Here is a 19,268-nt window from a genome sequence, read left to right on the forward strand (position 1 = left end):
CAGTTCAGATTTCTATTCTGAGTTTTACCTATATTTTGAGAATTACAGAAACACTTAAAATCATCTTATCCAATGCCCTCGTTTTACAAATAAGAAAATTGAGATTGACAGAGAGATAGTGAATTGTTTAAGGATATAAAATGGGAAAGCCGGAACTAGAATTCAGATCTCCTGAAACCCAGATTATCCTGTGATGTACTTATCATTTGAGACCTCTTTTTTTCCTCAACAGATAGTTAAGAGAATGTCTCATAACATGGGTAATCTCACCATAGTTACAGAATTCCTCCTTATGGACTTTTCCAAAAATTGGGAACTGCAGATCTTACATGCCATGCTTTTCTTGCTGATCTACCTGATGGCTCTAATGGGGAACCTGCTCATTTTCACCCTCATCTCTCTCAATGGGCACCTCCACACTCCCATGTACTTCTTTCTGAAGAACCTGTCCTTTTTAGACATCTGCCTTATTTCTGTTACTGTTCCCAAATCCATTGCAAACTCCCTGAGCCACAGCTGCTCTATCTCTTACTTGGGATGTGTATTACAGGTCTTCTTAGTGATTTTATTTGCAGGATCAGAGATTTCCTTCCTCACAGTGATGTCTTATGACCGTTATATAGCCATCTGCCTGCCCCTGCACTATGAAACCATCATGACCAAAGGATCTTGTGTGAGGATGGCAGTGGCTTCCTGGTTCAGTGGAGGTGTGTTTGGGGCCATGTACTCAGCTAGTACATTCTCTTTACCCTTCTGCGGCCTCAAAGAGATCCATCAGTTCTTCTGTGATGTCCCTTCTTTACTCAGGATCTCCTGCTCTGAAAAACACATTGCAGTTTATGTGAGTGTTGCAATTGGTTTGGGTTTAGGGATTTTCTGCTGTATTTCTATCATTATCTCGTATGGTCACATCTTCTCAACTGTGCTGAAGATTTCAGACACAAAAGGTCGGTCAAAAGCCTTCTCCACTAGTCTGCCTCATCTCATTGTTTTCGTGGTTTTTATCATAACTGGGGCCATGGCTTATTTAAACCCACCTTTGGAATCTGACTCAGTTCTGGACCTATTGTTGTCTATGTTCTATACAGTGGTGCCCCCAACCGTGAACCCTGTCATCTATAGCCTGAGGAACAAGGACATGAAGATTGCTTTGAGGAAGCTTATGACATGGAAATACTTATAAGAGGGATTAATGAAAAAGTGTTTTTCAAGATTATGTACTTGCTTTTTAACAAATCAGCTCTGCCTTTTATGTGCTTAATATTTTCATTTATATATCTGACTCTAGAACATGAGTTTTGAAATCTAGAATTCAAAGTTCAGGGACATACTGAAAGATATGTTTTTCCAAAGTACATATGCTCATATAAGTGGGCAAAATTATAATACTTCATATTTCTATAATGCTTTAAAGTTTTTCAAGAGCTTAACAAAGGGCCTAGCACCTTGTAAGCACTTAATAATGATTACTGATTGTTGTTAATTTTCACATTCATATATTTGATCTCAACAACAACCTTATAATGTAGTTATGAAAGGTGTTATTTGTATCTTTTTATGGTTAAGGAAAGTGAATCTCAGAGAAGCAAAGTGATTTGACTAAGCTCTCCTGAAAGGAGATGAGTCTTAGCTTACGTGCATCTTTGTTTTCAAAGGCAAATTTCTTTTTATCTTATACCATGCAGAAAGTTGTCAAATACATAGTTAATTTAAATTATTGTGAAGACTTGCAAACATATTACTTTAACATAAGTCAATTTCTATAAAGTGGTATATTTTGTTTTGCTTGTATATCTAAAATATAATCATACAACCATAGAAAAGTAGTACTTGGAGAGATGTCAGGAGTCATCTAATTCAATTCTCATCTTGAATTTCATTTAAAATACAACAATTGCTAATCCTTTCTGTACAAGAAGTTTACCACATAATAATGACAGAATATATGTGTATATGTATGTGTATGTAAGTATATATAGTCACGTATACTTTTACATACTTATGTATGTATGTGTACTGTAATATGTGCTATATGTTTCTGTGTATACGTATTGTGTATATATGTGTGTGCATGTGTATATATCTCTACACCCAAAAATTATTTTTTGGAAATATATACCAAGATACCGGTCAGTTTTCACCTGTTCCTGAGATGTAGCTCATTTGGGCTTGTTTAATTGGGAGAATAGGGGAGGAGATAACATACAAATGAGAGAAAAGTTAGGTGTGTGTTCTAATCATACTGCTACATGATGTGAAAGCCCATTTTAAAAAGTAAGGAAAAATGTTGGTCTACTCTGCGGTGTAACTTATGCATGATAAATATACACAAGAAAATGATAAATTATCTTTGTCAAAATCTGTGTTTAAAATTCCTGAAAGTGTCATCTTCTGTATAGATTTTAAGTAAGATAAAAGTATTTGTATTGAGAATGCCATATAGGTCTGATATGGAACTTCTGAAACCAAGATGGCAGAGCAAGTAAGAAATCACCTGAACTCTTTCATATTCAATTCTAAAAAACTATAAAATAGAACTGTGTAATGAATTCTGCAATAGCAGAAACAACAAAAAGATGGGGTGAAAGCATTTTCTATGCCAAGACAACTTGGAAGGTCAGGAGGAAAAATCTACCTCACTCCAGTAAAAGAAGACTGCTTAGTGACCCAGAAAGCCAGCAGCAGGCCTTCCCTCAGCAAGCCAGCAAGAGGCCTGAGCACCAGTGCAGGTCAGTGACAGAGGCCCCATAGCCCTTTTGCAGCAGCATGCAAGTGACTAGGCCCCCTCCCATGCAACCCCAGCACAGAAACACTCTCTCTCTTTCTCCCACCCAAATGGTTATCAGCACAATAGCAAGTAGGCCAAGAAGCCAAACCCCTACAGCACTGTGTGGCACCAGCCATTGCCCATCGCCATGTCATTGCAATACCAGGGGAGCCACAGATCAGAATGAGGGTTTGCTATAAGGTTTCACATTGCACCAGGTGAACAACCATACACCAATACTAGTGCCCCCCACCCCCTTGCATATGCCTCAGCACAAGACCCCAAAACCAGGCATCTCTGAACCTAAACAAAACAAAAGGTGAGCTGCAGCACCAGTCACCCATGCCCCACAAAGCAGCACTACCAGGCAAGTTGCCAGTGCCAGGCAGCCCCACAACAGCACAGTGGTCCCCCACAGGCTTCAAGGCAGCACCATCAGAGTACCAAACAGGCAAAACCTGCACCCCCTGACACAAGAAGCTTGGGACATTACCCCTTCCATCCAGGAGCAGAGTTGAATTTTAAAAGAAACAAAATAGGCTAGAAAAGATAAGCAAAAAGGGGGAGAAAAAATAATCTGACAGTAAAAAATTGTTATGTAGAAAGGGAAGATTAAGATACAAACTCAAAAGAGGACAATGCTGTCAAGCATTTACATATAAAATTTCAAAGAAAAATGTGGTCTCAAATCCAGAGAGAATTTCTGGAAGTGCTCAAAAAGGTCTAAAATATTAAATAAGAGATGTAGAAGAAAAATTGGGAGAAGAAATGAGAGCGATGCAAGAAAATAAGGAAAAAAGAGTCAACAGCTTTAGATAAAGAAAACAGCTCCTTAGAAAATAGAATTGGCCAAATGAAAAAGGAGGTACAAAAGGTAACTGAAGAAAATAACTCCTTAAAAATTAGAATTGGGCAAATGGAAGCTAATTACTCTATGAGCTATCAAGAATCAATGAAACAAAATCAAAAGAGATAAAAAATTGAAGACAATGTGACATTTCATTGGAAAAGCAACTGAACTGGAAAATAGATCCAGGATAGATAATTTATTTTTTTTCTTTTTTTAAATTTTACATTTTTCAATTTTTTATGAATTTATTTTGACTTATCAATAATCACCTCCATATACTTTTGAGTTCAAAATTTTTCTCTCCTTTTCTCCCCACCACCATCCCCAAGAAGGTACACCAACTGATATAGGGTATACATTTACAATCATATTAAACATATTTTCACATTAGTGATGTTAGAAGTAAAAATTAAAACCAATAGGAGGAACCATCAGAAAGAGGAAACAAAACTCAACAGAAGAGAAAAAAATAACAATTTGACTTCCATAGTTCTTTCTTTGGATGTGGATAGCATTTTCCATCACGAGGCTTTGGAGATGTCTTAGATCCTTGTATTGCCAGGAAGGGTTAAATTTATCAATGTTAGTCATCACACAACATGGCTGTTATTGGTTACGACATTCTCTTGGTTCTGCTCACTTCACTCAGCATCAGACCATACAAGTCTTTCCAGATTTTTCTGAAGTCAGCCTGTTCATCATTTCTTATAGCACAAGCATATTACATCACATTCATGTACTACAACTTGCTCAGCCATTCCCCAATTGATGGGCATCCTCTCAATTTCCAATTCTTTGCCACCACAAAAAGAGCTGCTATGAATATTTCTGTACATGTAGGTCCTTTTCCCATTTTTGTGATCTCTTTGGGATATAGCCCTAGAAGTGCTATTGCTGGGTCAAAAGGTATGCACATTTTTATAGTCCTTTGGGCATAATTCCAAATTGCTGTCCAAAATGGTTGAATCATTTCACAACTTTACCAACAATGCATTAGTGTTCCAATTTTCCCACATCTTCTCTAACATTTATCATTTTCCTGTTTTGTCATGTTGGCCTTTCTGATAGGTGTGATGAGGTACCTCAGAGTTGTTTTGATTTGCATTTCTCTAATCAATAGTGATTTAGAGCATTTTTTCATATGACTATAGATGGCTTTAATTTCTTCATCTGAGAACTGTCTGTTCTTATCCTTTGACCATTTATCAATTGGGGAATGGCTTGTATTCTTATAAATTTAACTTAATTCTGTACATATTTTAGAAATGAGTCTCTTATCAGAGAGACTGGTTGTAAAAATTCTTTCCCCATTTTCTACCTTCCTTCTAATCTTAGTTGCATAGGCTTTGTTTGTGCAAAAATTTTCAATTTAATGTAATCAAAATCATCTATTTTGCTTTTCGTAATGTTCTCTATTTACCATTTGTTCATAAATTCTTCTGTTCTCCATAGATACAGGAGAGATAATTTAAGAAATTATCAAAGAAAACTGTACCAATATCTTAGAATCAGAGGGTAAAATAGACATTGAAAGAATCTACCAATGGCCTCCTGAAAGAGATCCAAAAATAAAAACTCTCAGAAACATTATAGTCTAATTCCAAAACCCCCAGGTTGAGGATAGAATATTGGAAGCAGCCAGAAAGAAACAATTCAAATACTGGGGAGCTACAATCAAGATTAAATAGGATTTGGCAAATTCAACATCAAAGGATTGTGGGGCAAGGAATATGATATTCCAGAAGGCAAAGGAGCTGTAACTACAAACAAGAATTACCTACTCAACAAAGCTGAGCATAATCCTTCAGGGATGAAAAATGGTCATTCAATGAAATGGAAGGCTTTTGAGTTTTTCTCATGAAAAGATGAGAGCAAAATAAAAAAATTCAATTTCCAATTTCAGGTTTCAAAAGAAGTATAAAAATGTAAAAAGGAAAGAAAAAACAATAAGGAATTCAATAAAGCAAAACTGTTTGAAAGTTTACATGGGAAGATGATGCTTGTTATTCCTAAAAACTATATCACCATTAGTGAAGTTAGGTATATGCAGAGATAGAGGATGAGTATAAGGCAACTTTAAGGGGATGATATAAAAAAATTAAGGGGTGAAAAAGAGGATTATACTGAGAGCAGAAAGAAAGATGAGATAGAATGGGCAAATTATCTCACATGAAGAGACATGAAAGACCTACTAAAGTGGAGGGGAATATGGAAAGGCAGGCAGTGGGGTTTCCTGAACCTTACTGTCATCAGAATTGGCTCAAAGTAGGAATGGCATAGACAATCATTTGAGTATGGAAGTCTATCTTACTCTACAAGGAAGTAGGAGGGTAATGAGTTGTGTAAAGAAGGAGACTGACAGAAGGGAGGGCAGATTGGGAAGGCAGTGGTCAAAGGCAAAACAGTGATGAGGAGGTAAAAGATGAAAGGGGAAGAAGAGGATAACCAGGGGTGGGGGAGAATACAATGGAGGGAAATACACAGTTGGTAATCATAACTGTGAATGTGAATGGGATGAACTCTTCCATAAAGCAGAACTGGATAGCAGAGTAGATTAAAAACCAGAGCCGTACAATATGTTGTTTACAAGACACATACTTGAAGCAGAGGGATACATACAAAGTAAAGGTAAAGGCTCTGAAAATATTTTATTATGCTTCAGATGATTTTTTTTAGAAAAGCAAGGGTAGCAATCATGATTTTAGACAAAGCAAAATCAAAAATAGATCTAATTAAAAGAGATAAGAAAGAAAACTACATCTTTCTAAATGGTACCATAGAACATGAAGTAAAATCAATACTCAACAAATATGTACCAAATGGCATAGCATATGAATTCTTTTTATAAATAAATTATTTTCCACAGTTACATGTAAAAAAAAATTTGAACATTTGTTTTAAAACTTTGAGTTCCAAATTCTCTCCCTTCCTCCCTCCCCACCTCACTACTTCATTGAGAAGGCAAACAATTCAATAGAGGTTATAAATGTGTAGTCATGTAAAACATATCTATAATAGTCATATTGTGTAAGAAAGCATAGACAAGAAAACTCAAGAAAAATAAAGTTTAAAAAAGCATGCTTCAATCTATATTTAGACACCATCAGTTTTTTACTGGGGATAGACAGCATTTTTCATCGTATGTCCTTCAGAGTTGTCTTGGATAATTCTATTGCAAGAATAGCTAAGAGGGGCAGCTAGGTGGCACAGTGGATAGAGAACCGGCCCTGGATTCAGGAGGACCTGAGTTCAAATCTGGCCTCAGACACATAACACTTACTAGCTGTGTGACCCTGGGCAAGTCACTTAACCCCATTGCCTAACCAAAAAAAAAGAAAAAGGAAAAAGAATAGCTAAGTTTTTTCACAGCTGATCATCTTATGACATTGCTGACTTTGTACACAGCACACTTTATTTTGCATCAGCCCACAGCATATAAATTCTTAAAGAAGGGAAGTGAAAAACAGGAGGAAATAAACAGCAAAATTTTCTAGTGGAGGACCTCAACTCCTCTTCTCAAATTAGATAAATCCAATAAATCCAAACATGAAATAAACAGTAAGAAATTAAGGAAGTAAATAGAATTTTAGAAAAGGTATATATGACAGACCTCTGGAGAAATTAAGTGGGGATAGATAGAATATATCTTTTTTTCTCAGAAATACATGGCACCTATACAAAAGTTGACCATGACATTAGGGCATAAAACTTCAAAATCAATTGTAGAATGGTAGAAACATTAAATGCATCCTTTAGAGATCATAATCCAATAAAATTACATTCAACAAAAGTAAGTAGAAAGATTGATTAAAAATTCATTGGAAAAGAAATAATCTGATCCTAAAGAATAACTGGGACAAAAAACAAATCATAGAAACAATCAATAGTTTCATTAAAGAGAATGATAACAATGAAACAACATACCAAAATTTATGGGATGTAACCAAATCAATTCTTTGGGGAAGTTTTATATCTCTAAATTCTTATATCAATAAAACAGAGAAAGAACAGATCACTGAATTGTGCATGCAACAAAAAAAGTCTAGGAAAGGAACAAATTAAAAATCTCCAATTAAGGGACCAAATTAGAAATTCTGAAAACCAAAGGTGAGATTAGCAAAATTGAAAGCAAACTATTGAGCTGACAAATAAAACTAGGTGCTGGTTTTATGGGGAAAAAACAATAAGATATAAACCATTAATAAATATGATTTAAGAAAAGCAAGAAGAAAACCAAATTTCCAGTTATCAAAAATGAAAAGAGTGAATTCACCACCAATAAAAAGGAAATTAAAGCAATCATTTGGAAATTATTTGCTCAATTTTATGCAAATAAATCAAACAATCTTAGCAAAATTGATGAATACTTATAAAAATACAAATTACTTAGATTAACAAAAGAGGAAATAAAAATACTTAAATAACCTTTTTTATAAAAATATATTGAACAAGTCACCAATGAACTCCCTAAGAAAAAACCTCCAGGGCCAGATGGATTTGTAAGTGAATTCTACCAAACATTTAAATAACAATTTCAATACTATATAAACTATTTGGAAAAATGGATGAAGGACTCCTAGTGAATTCTTTTGTGACACAAATATGGTGCTGATCCCTAAACCAGGAAGATCCTAAAAAGTGAAAGAAAATTATAGACCAATTTTCATAATGAATATTGATGGGAAAATTTTAAATAAAATGTTAGCAAAAAGATTATAGCAATTTCTCATCAGGATGACACACTTGGACCAGGTGGGATTTATACTAGGAATGCAGGGCTGGTTCAGTATGAGGAAAACTGTCAGCATAATTGAACATATCAATAACAGAACTCACAGAAATCATATGATTATCTCAATAAATGTAGAAAAAGATTTTGACAGAATACAGTAGTCAATCGGAGAGATATGAAGTGTTACCTCAAAGTTGTTTAAATTTGCCTTTATATAATTATTAATGATTAACAGCATTCTGATTATGATGACTTTTTGTTTTGAAAATTGCCCATTCATAACCTTTGACCATTTATCACTTGGGGAATGGCTCTTATTTTTATAAATTGTGCTAAGTTCCCTACATATTTGAGAAGTGACACCTTTATCAGAGAACCTTCCCATACATTTTCCCCAGGTTCCTGATTTCCTCCTATTTTGTTTTGCTACATTGGTTTTGTTTGTGCAAAAACTTTCATATCAGGTAATCAAAATTAGCCATTTTAACTCCCATGATCATCTCAATCTCCTATTTGGTCATGAACACTTCTTTATCTGTAGATCTGAAAAGTGATTTTTCTATGGTGCCATAATTTGTTTATATCATACTTTATGTCTAAATTATGTACCCATTTTTTGAGCCTATATTAATAGATGGTGAGAAATATATCTATGTTTCTGCCAGACTTCCCAGCAATTTCCATCAAAGGGTGAGTTCTGACCCCAACATCTGGGATCTTTGGGTTTCTCAAACACTAGGTTACTATGCTCATTTAGTTCTGTGTATTGCATGCCTAATCTATTCTACTGATCAACAACTCAATTTCTTATCTAATATCAGATTGCTTTAATAATTACTACCTTGAAATATGGATTTAAATCTGGTACTGCTAGGCCACCTTCCTTCACTTTTTTTTTTAATTGATTCCCTTATATTCTGGATTTTTTGTTCTTCCAAATCAATTTTGTTAGTTTTTTTCTTAACTCTAGAAAATAATTTGTTTGGCAGTTTGATAGATTGGGCATGGAATAAGTAAATTAATTTAGGTAGTGTTTAGGTAGTGTCATTTTTATTATATTGGCTTGACCTACACATGGGCAATTATATTTTTCCAATTATTTAGATCTGTCTTTATTTCTGTGAAAAGTATTTTTTAAATTGTGTTCATATAGTTCCTGTGTTTCTTGCCAGGTAGACTCCAATCCATTTTGTATAGTTTGCAATTATTTTAATGGAATTTCTCATTCTATCTCTTCCTACAGTTTCACTGGTGATATATAGTAATGCTAATGCTTTCTGTGGGTTTATTTTATGTCTTGCAAATTTGATAAAGTTGTTAATTGTTTCAACTAATGTAATTGATTCTCCAGAGTTCTGTATGCCATCACATCATCTGCAAAGTCTGATAATTTTGTTTCCTCCTTGCCTATTTTTCCTTCAATTTATTTTTCTTGTTTTCTTGTTATAAATTAGTATTTCTATTACAATATTGAATAAGATTGGTGATAATTGACATTTTTACTTCAAATATTATTGGGAAGGCTACTGTAATATCCTTATTACTGATAATGTTTGCTCTTGGTTTGACATAAATACTACTTAGCGTGTTTAAGAATTCTCCATTTATTTCTTTGTTTTCTATTGTTCATAGAAATGGATATTTTATTTTGTCAAAAGCTTTTTCTGAATCTATTGATAAAATTGTATGATTTATTATTGTTATGGACAAATATACTTATAGTATTTCTAATACTGAATCAGCTTTGCATTCCTGGAATAAATCATACATGGTCATAATGTATGATATTTGTGATATAAGACTGTTACAGATATCATTTACTGATGTTGAACCATTTGATAGTGCCAAGGACATTGGTGGCAAGAGCTTTCTTTCCTGAGTCCTCATTAGCTGAGACTGTAGCACATGAATGATCAATTCCCAGGCTATATTTCCATAAGGTTTGCTTCTCAGGGTAATGGCTGAGGTAAATGATGGGCAAGCATTGCTATTCACAAGGTCTTTGTGTTCAGAGCCTTGATTTTAATCTATCAGAGTTTGAGGCAAGATGATGGCCATTGAGGTGGTGAGAATTGTTTGATCTGATTGGTTCACACTGCCTACTATCCCTTTTTCAAAGTGCCTCACTGTTCAGCTAGGCTTCTTTGCCTACCCAATGGGTGGTAGTTGATTGGCTGTTGGTGAAAATAACTGGCCCCTTCTTCACAAGAAACACACCCCCAGAAGATGACTGGGAGGGCTTGGCTAGAAACAGGCTAGGAGTTCCTGCCATTCTCTGGGTTCTTAAGACCAGCTACCTGCTGGCGGTAGTTGATCAGTAGTTGTTGATGGTGATGAGGAAGGTTGCTCTCATGATGACTTTTACCCCAGTGGTGTCTGCAGGGACTCGTCTGGAAGCAGATATAGTGGTTTGGGGGACAGTGTTATTCCCAAGGTTCTTGAGTCAGTGTCATTGGCTGTCTTGATAAGGATACTACTAAAGTTGAGGGCCAAGATCATGGTGATTGTTTGACTTATCTCCCACTTGATGCCCAATATATTTCCCTTAGGGTAAACTGCTGCTTTAGCTCATTTGGCTTTCCCACTTTGTGTGTAATAGTTGATGGAGATGGCTTTCCCTTTCACCACTAGAGCTGCCTCTCTGGATGATGATTGATATGGCTAAGGAAGAAGGAAATATTTGTATGGCGTGAAGGGTAGGATGCTGCCACTCCCAGTGCTCTTGTGCCTATCTACCAGTTTATGGTAGCTGGCTAGAAATAAAGAGGGAATAGTGACCGAATTAAAAGATGGTAACAGACAGTAACAAGGCATTTAGGTGGTGCAGTGGATAGAGCACTTGGCTAGTAATCAAGAAGAGTCATCTTCACAAGTTCAAATATGCCCTCAGACACTTATTATCTATGTTACCCTGGGCAGTCACTTAATCCTATTTACCTCATTTCCTCATCTGTAAAAAATGAACTGAAGAAGGATATGGAAAACCTCTCCAGTATATTTGCAAAGAAAATCCCAAAAAATGAGGTCACAAAGAATCCAGACAGCCATGAGTGAACAACATGGAGAATAGTTTTTAGATATCTGGATGATGATATTATATATAGCAATGGTTCCTGGATAGAAATAGAGTGACAATTATAATGAGTAAGAATGGATTTGTTTTGCCTTTTTCAATTATAAAGAAATGGGTTTTAACCTTAGTGAAATAATAGAGGAAGAAAATTTCATATACAAGTCCACCAATCTAGACTCCACAGAGAAAAGTTAAAAGAAATTAAAAATATAGTTTAATCCCCACTCTTACACACCTGTTAAGGCCACAAGACAAAATCTCAGAAAAGAATCAGGAATAAAATTTATGGGATAACAAGTCTATAAACAAATATCTTGAGTTTAAAGTAAAAGCAAGATGAAGCAATAATGTACTTGAACCAGCCTACAATTGCCTATGGGAGCTGGTTGTTACATATTCAGTGTGAGCATTTATACCTTGGAAAGCAACAAAACTTGAAGTAGGACTTAATTTATGGCTTTATTGTTTATCTATATTTAAGAATATAATAGGAAAAATGTTAATAATGTAAATTAAATTTATAAGTGAGTAACATACGCATTTATTTTCTAGAGAGACAGGCATTAAACCTTTACCAAGATGCACTAATTGTAAGTGTAAAATTTGACCTCATAACTATCTCTAAAGCTTTCTGGAATGAAAACCATGACAGAAACATTGTTATAAATGGAAATACTTTCTTTTCAAAAGAATCAGGACAGAGAAATGAGGAGCAAAAGAATGGAGAGGTAGCAGTATAAATAAGAAGTTATATTCATGAGAGAGGAGTAGGTAGGTGACACAGTGAATAGAATGCCAGGCTCAGCATCAAAAAAAATCTTCTTTAGTTCAAATCTAGGCTTAGACTCTCATTAGCTATGTGACCCTAGACAACTCTTTTAAGTCTATTTACTTCATTTTCCTCATCTGTAAAAACAAAATGAAAAGGAAATGGTAAACCACTCCAATATCTTTACCAGTAAAACCTCAAAAGGGGTCACAAAGTATCAGATATGACTGAAAAACAGCTAAACATCAATAAAATTCAAGAAAGGAAATCAAAGAAGCACAAGTAAAAAGTATGTTTAAGAACATTTAGGTAAAGGGTCAATAGAGATCATAGCAGCAACAATTTTATTTTTTCATTTTCATTAAATATTTTGCAATTACATGTAAAATATTAACATTCTTTTTTACATTTTGAGATTCAAATTCTCCTCCTCCCTCTTATTCATCCCCTAACCCCTGTGAAGGTAAGCAATATATCAATTATATATATGAAGACATGCAAAACACATTGTCACATTAGCTATGTTGCAAAAGAAAATACACATTAAAAAAAAAAGAAAGGAAGTTAAAAAGTATTCTTCAATCTGCATTCAGAATTCATTGGCATCCCCTCAATTTCCTTTACTTTGTCACCACAAAAAGAATTACTATAAATATATTTGTACAATAGGTCCTTTTTCTTTTTCTTTATCTCATTGGAGTATAGACTTAGTACTGGTATTTCTAGGCCAAAGAGTTTTAAAGCTCTTTGGGTATGGCTCCCAATTGTTCTCCAGAATCATTGGAATAGTTCACAACTCCACCAACATTGTATTCATGTGCCAATTTTTCCACATCCTTTCCAGAATTTGTCCTTTTACTTCTGGAAGGGAATGTTGAGAGAATTCATCTCAGTTGTCTCCAATCTCATTTCTATTCTCTAAATGAAGACTGAAGTAGGGTCTTCAACTTTAAGGGTGCTTGAAGAAAAAGTACAAAATTATATGATGAAGTTTTTTACTGTGAGGGTGATAAGATTGTGTGAGAGGTTGAAGGAGAGAAGAGATTGAAAACAGCTAATTTCAGGAATAGGCTTGAAAGTCAGCTCAAGATAATAAAAAGGCTATCAAGCTGAAGTGAAGTACCAGTTGAAATTACATAACATGAATTTGTAATGGACTGAGTCAGTATAATTGTGTGACTTTGGGTAGGTCCATTCACATGCACAATAATAGGATTAAAAGAGAAGGATGGTGGTAGTAATTAAAGTTTGTGGATGAGATGTGATTTGCAAAATGGTAAAGGGTAAATCTGAATTGGTTAACTCTATGGTTGCAATTTTGAAATGAAGAGAAAACATAAACTGCCTTTTGCCTGGAAAAATAAGGAGGAGTTCAGGGACTGGAGATCCTGGGGAAGACAAAAAATAGAACTAGGATGTATAAGGCTTGGAAAAATATTGGTTTTTAATAAATGTCATTTACAGACACTTTATATTAAAAGTGATCCTCTTGCAATCAACAGAAGGATGTCATTTACTTGGGGAATGAAGAAAAGAGAAGGGAATAAACCCTTGTTTAACACTGCTGTGTGCCAGAAACTGTGCTAAATGCTTTGCAGACATTATCTTATTTGTTCTACACAAAAACCTTTCAAGATAGGTTCTATTATCCCCATATAATATTGAGGAAAGTAAAGCAAACAGAGGTTAAGTGACTTGTCCCAGATTGCAGAGCTAGTAAGTTTTTGAGGCTGGATTAAAATTCAGGGATTCCTGAGTCCAGACCCAGCACTCTATCCACTGTACTACCTAACTTCCTTCACACTAACACAAACTCAGAAGAGGACAACAATGTCAAAACGCCTATGGGCAAAGCCCCAAAGAAAAATGGAACATGGTCTCAATTCAAGAATGAACTCATAGAAGTGCTCAAAAAGGAACTTAAAAATCAAATGAGAGGTAGAAGAAAGTAATCAGAAAAGAAATGAGAGTGACACAAGAGAATTATGAAAAAAAAGAGTCAACAGCTTAGAAAACTGCCAAGAATATTATAGTCAAATTCTAGAGCTCCCAAGTCAAAGAGAAAATATGACAAGCAGCCATAAGGAAACAATTCAAGTGTCTTGGATGAGGATTGCACAAGATTTAGCAGCTTCTAAATTAATGGATCAGAGGGCTCAGAATATGATAGTTCAGAGGCAATAATTCCATGAGACACCATGAATCAATCAAACAAATTCAAAATAATGAAACCACGGAAAAAAATGTAAAATATATCATGGGAAAAACAACTGACCTTGAAAATAGATCCGGGAGATACAATATCAAAATCACTGGAATACTTGAAAGCCATAATCAAAAGGAGGACCTGGAAAGCATCTTTCAAGAAATTATCAAGGAAATTTGCCCTGAGGACTGGAACTAGAGGGCAAAATAGGGAATGAAAGAATCCTCCAATCACCTCAGGAAAGAGATCCAAAATAAAAACCCCAAGAAACATTATAGCCAAATTTCTGAACTCTCAGGTCAAGGAAAAAAAATACTACAAGTGGCCAGAAAGAAACAATTCAAATATGAGGGGGTCACGATTAGGATCCCACAGTATTTAGCAGTGGCAATGTTAAGGGATCAGAGATCATGGACCATGATAATCCAGAGGGTAAAGGAGCTAGGAATGTAACCAAGAATCACTTACCCAGCAAAATTAAGCATTATCACTACCAGGTCTATATCACAAAGAGATCATAAAAAAGGGGAAAGGACCTACACATTAAAAAATATTTATATCAGCCCAATTCATGGTGGCAAAATATTGATGGCTGCCCATCAATTGGTGAATGGCTGAACAAGCTGTGGCATTTGGACATAGGGGAATATTACTGTTTGAAAAGAAATGATGAACAGGTAGATTTCAGAAACACCTGGACTTTTAAAACCTGTTGTTAAATGAACAGAAACAGGAAAATATTGTACATACTATCAACAACATCATGTGATGATTAACTATAAATGATTTAGCTTTTCTAAGCAACACAATGATATAAGACAAGTACAAAGGACTAATGAAGGAACATGCTGTCAATATCTACATAAAGAACTGATGAACCCTGAATAAAAATCGAAGCATATTTTTTCACTTTATTCTTTCTCATTTTTTTTCCTTTTGATCAGTTCTTCTTCCACAACTGTGATAAATATGGAAATGTTTTACATGATAGCATATGTATAAACTATGTCAACCTGCCTACCATTTTCAGAGGAAGGGAGAGAAGTGGTGTGAGGAAGGGAGAAAAATTTGGAACTCAAAAACTTGTAAAGCTGAATGCTAAAAACTTTCTTGATATATAATTGTGAGAAAAACAAAAAAAACCATTTACAGCAAAAATTTAGCATCAGATGGACACTAGGTTATTTTCCTTGTTAGCATGGTAAGTCCTCTAGTGACATGCCCCATGTGGCAGTGCTAATAAATCAGCTGAGGGTTCTGGGGTCTGAGATATTCAGAGACTTGAGGGAAATGTTGCTAAAGGTCTTTAGAAACATTTGCCCAGACTCCAGATCATTCCTCTTCAGAGAATCATACAAGAGTCAATGAAGCAACCATATGACAAGAATTTCAACATCCTTAATAGAGGACAGTGAATGATCATTTACAGAAAATTTAAATACCAGAATCAAAATGGTGAAATGATTCCCATAGCTAAGCAGACCTAAGTCTTTCACCCCAGTGCTTCTGCAGTAAGACTCCATATGTTTGAGTTAATATTAGACCCAGGAACTGATGGAAAAGAAAGCATAATTCTCTGTTACCTCTTCAGGTCACCAAGTTATACATGAACATCTTCCACCGTTTGTGAAAAATCCTCACCCCAACATAAACTTCTTGTTCTCAGGGTGGAAATCTCATAATTTCACTTTCTACCAATGGCTTGAAGAATTTAACTAATTATAAGGTATGGATTTCTACTTTGTGATATCAAAACACAGATGCTTCCATGAGTAAGATCAGATAAAAATGTTTTTTTTCCATAATTATAATAAAATGTGAAGAATGGAAGACAGTGTAAGTATATTAAGAGGGGCTAACATGCTGTTCTCATTCAGGTGCTTGTCATGTTATTTACATGCCATGCATGGAGTGTTAAGTACTAACTTCATGTGCAAATAGGTACTTCCTTGTGAAAATAAGTGCTGGCCATAAGCAAAACTGAAGAGATGAAAATTGATTTATACATTATTTAACAATAACTATTTTCTCCACCTCTTCCTTTTGCTACCTTTTCCCCCTTACCTTTGGGACACTACTTTCATGTCATTCTATTTTTGTAGTTACCGTATGCCACCCCAGTCTTTGCTAAAGAATGCCGTTTGGGGGTTATTGCTGCTTTGTTTATTTCATGATCCAAAATCATATTCTCTTATCTATCCCATCAAAACTCTAATTCTCTCAGCTGATATCAATTGAGCATTAGAAGTACTGTATCTGATTGAATTAACTCAAAGAGAATCCTCACTGCTTGTAATAAATTTCATGTTACATTTGGATTCTAAAACAGAGCATGCATGTTATTCAAAAGGTTAAAAAATCAATGATAAAATTTCAAAGAGTAAAGTGAAGAATTGTAGGCAGTGTTGGAAATATATTTTTGATCAGGAAGATGAGGCTATTATGCCTTAAAATAGATCTTCTAAATTATACACAAAGTCTGACCTTGTAGAACAGGTCTATATTTTATATTCTTAGTATAACCATGTACTAGGTGGTATGTCTGACTGTTCATGAACTTATTTAGGGTTTTATTGGCAAAGATCCTGGAGCGGTTGGCCATTTCCTTCTCCATCTCATTTTATAGATGAGGAAACCAAGGTAAACAGGGTTAAATGACTTCCCTAGGGTCACAAAGCTAGTAAGTTTCTGAGACCAGATTTGAACTTAAGAAGATGAGTCTTCCTGCATCTAGGCCCAACACTCTATCCTCTGTGCCACCTAGTTGCCCATATATGTGTGTATGTGTGTATAGATATAGATATGTTTATATAGCTACATCTTATAGACATATCCATAATATAGTTATATCTGTATCTATACATATATATACACACTTACATGGGTAGAGAGAGAATAGACAAAAAATTGATACAGAGATCAATGCCTATATCTTGATCAATACTGATAAACATATCAAAGAAGTGTAGATTATCCAGGAGAGGGAAATGTAACACTGGTAACTAGGAGGTGGAGAAGAGGTTTTATACAGAAAGTGGCATGAGCTAGGTTTTAAAGGAAACCAAGGATTTCAAGAGGAGAGAGAAGCATCTAGTGTATTCTAGGATTAGGGAACAGACAATAGAAATGAACATATTTAAACTTTTGGGAGAAAGAGTTTTGTATGTGAAGAATAGCAAAAAGTTTGACTAAAGTATAGAATATACCAAGAAAATTAATGTTTTATAAGAATAGAAATATAGCATGGATCCAGGACATGAGCTTTAAAAGTCAAAGAAAAGAGGTTATATTTGATCCTATAGGTAATAGGGAGCAAGTGGGATTTATTGAGTAGTTGGGGGGCAAGGGATTTGTGACATTATAATACTTGTACATTAACAAAATTACTTTTGAACCTATGTGGGAAATACACTGGAATAGGGAGAAACAAGGTATGAATAACAATGATATGGCTATTACAATACTCCCTGCAACAGGGGATGAGGGTCTGAACTAAATAGTGGCTATGAGTAGAAAGAAGGGGATGAATGTGAGAAATGTTGAAATAGGAAAAGCAAGATTGGGCAACAGACTGTATTGTGGAATGGTATTTAAGCTGAAATTGTGAACCAGGGTGAATGGAAGAATGGTTGTGCATTTGACAGAAATAGGGGAATTTGAGAAAAAGGCTAGGTGTCAGGGGTTAGAGGTAGAAGATAATGAGTTCTATTTCAGAAATGGTGAGTTTGAAATGCCTATGAAGCATTCAATTTAAATTAACCAATGGTCAGTTGGTGATATAATTTGGGATCTTGGGATAGATAGTAGGAGTGAATATATTGATGTGGGAATCATAGGAAAAGGGATAAAAATTAAACTCATAAGACGTGATGAGGGCAAAAAGAGATATTATATATAAAAGAAAATACAAGGGGACCCAAAACAAAATTTGGCAGTATATCCTATTACAACTTCCCTTTTCTACATATACTATACATTTATCTCATCCTAGATTCTTAAGTGTATTTCAGCACAGGAAAATGAATAAGTTACCATACTCTCTGCTGCATCAAAAAATACGATAGAACAGACCCACCACTATTGGTAATGTTAGTTAGTTAGTGTTCCTTTTCATAGTTGATTTGCATGGCAAGAAGAGTCGTCTAGAATAAAAATGACATTGTGTGTGGTCAAGAAAGAGAAATAAAACAGACTGTGTTGAATTCAAATCTGTACCCTTGGTTTCATTTGAATGACAATTCTAGTCTTGGGCTAAAAATTTTATGATTATTGCTCATTGGACTTAAGAAGAACTTCTAAAGAAATTCCATCCATATCAGTTTTGAGACTGGGAAAAACAGATATGCTTCTTTGACAAGTAAATAAATATTTGCCTCACGTTTGAAAGAAGGCTAGATAAACTATTAAAGTAGCCATGAAATCAGGACATCTATTTTGGGCTCTGACACAGGATATGGGAAGATTGGAAAAAAATCACTCTGCTATGAGCACCAATAACCTATCAATAAATTGAGAATAATAACTCAACCTATCTACTTCATAGAGTTGCTCTCAGGCATATGCTATGTACATAATAAAATTATAAATATAAAGATAATTTTGATATTTTCTTTTTCAGTTCAGATTTCTATTCTGAGTTTTACCTATATTTTGAGAATTACAGAAACACTTAAAATCATCTTATCCAATGCCCTCGTTTTACAAATAAGAAAATTGAGATTGACAGAGAGATAGTGAATTGTTTAAGGATATAAAATGGGAAAGCCGGAACTAGAATTCAGATCTCCTGAAACCCAGATTATCCTGTGATGTACTTATCATTTGAGACCTCTTTTTTTCCTCAACAGATAGTTAAGAGAATGTCTCATAAC

General features: G+C 34.8%; 1 protein-coding gene across 1 annotated transcript; it reads left to right on the forward strand.

The window, feature by feature from the left end:
- The first annotated feature begins 256 nt into the window (after positions 1-256).
- Positions 257-1,183, forward strand: LOC114024422 (olfactory receptor 14A2-like). Its single transcript, XM_027837428.1, has one exon. The coding sequence runs from the start codon at positions 257-259 to the stop codon at positions 1,181-1,183; it is 927 nt and encodes a 308-aa protein (XP_027693229.1).
- The last annotated feature ends 18,085 nt before the right edge of the window (positions 1,184-19,268 follow it).

The sequence above is a fragment of the Vombatus ursinus genome, unplaced genomic scaffold (genome assembly GCF_900497805.2).
Source record: "Vombatus ursinus unplaced genomic scaffold, bare-nosed wombat genome assembly UNPS02004550.1, whole genome shotgun sequence".
Taxonomy (NCBI): Eukaryota; Metazoa; Chordata; class Mammalia; order Diprotodontia; family Vombatidae; genus Vombatus; species Vombatus ursinus.

Excerpts from the sequence above, each read along its gene's own strand:
- LOC114024422 (XM_027837428.1), top strand. The coding sequence starts at position 257 with ATGGGTAATCTCACCATAGTTACAGAATTCCTCCTTATGGACTTTTCC.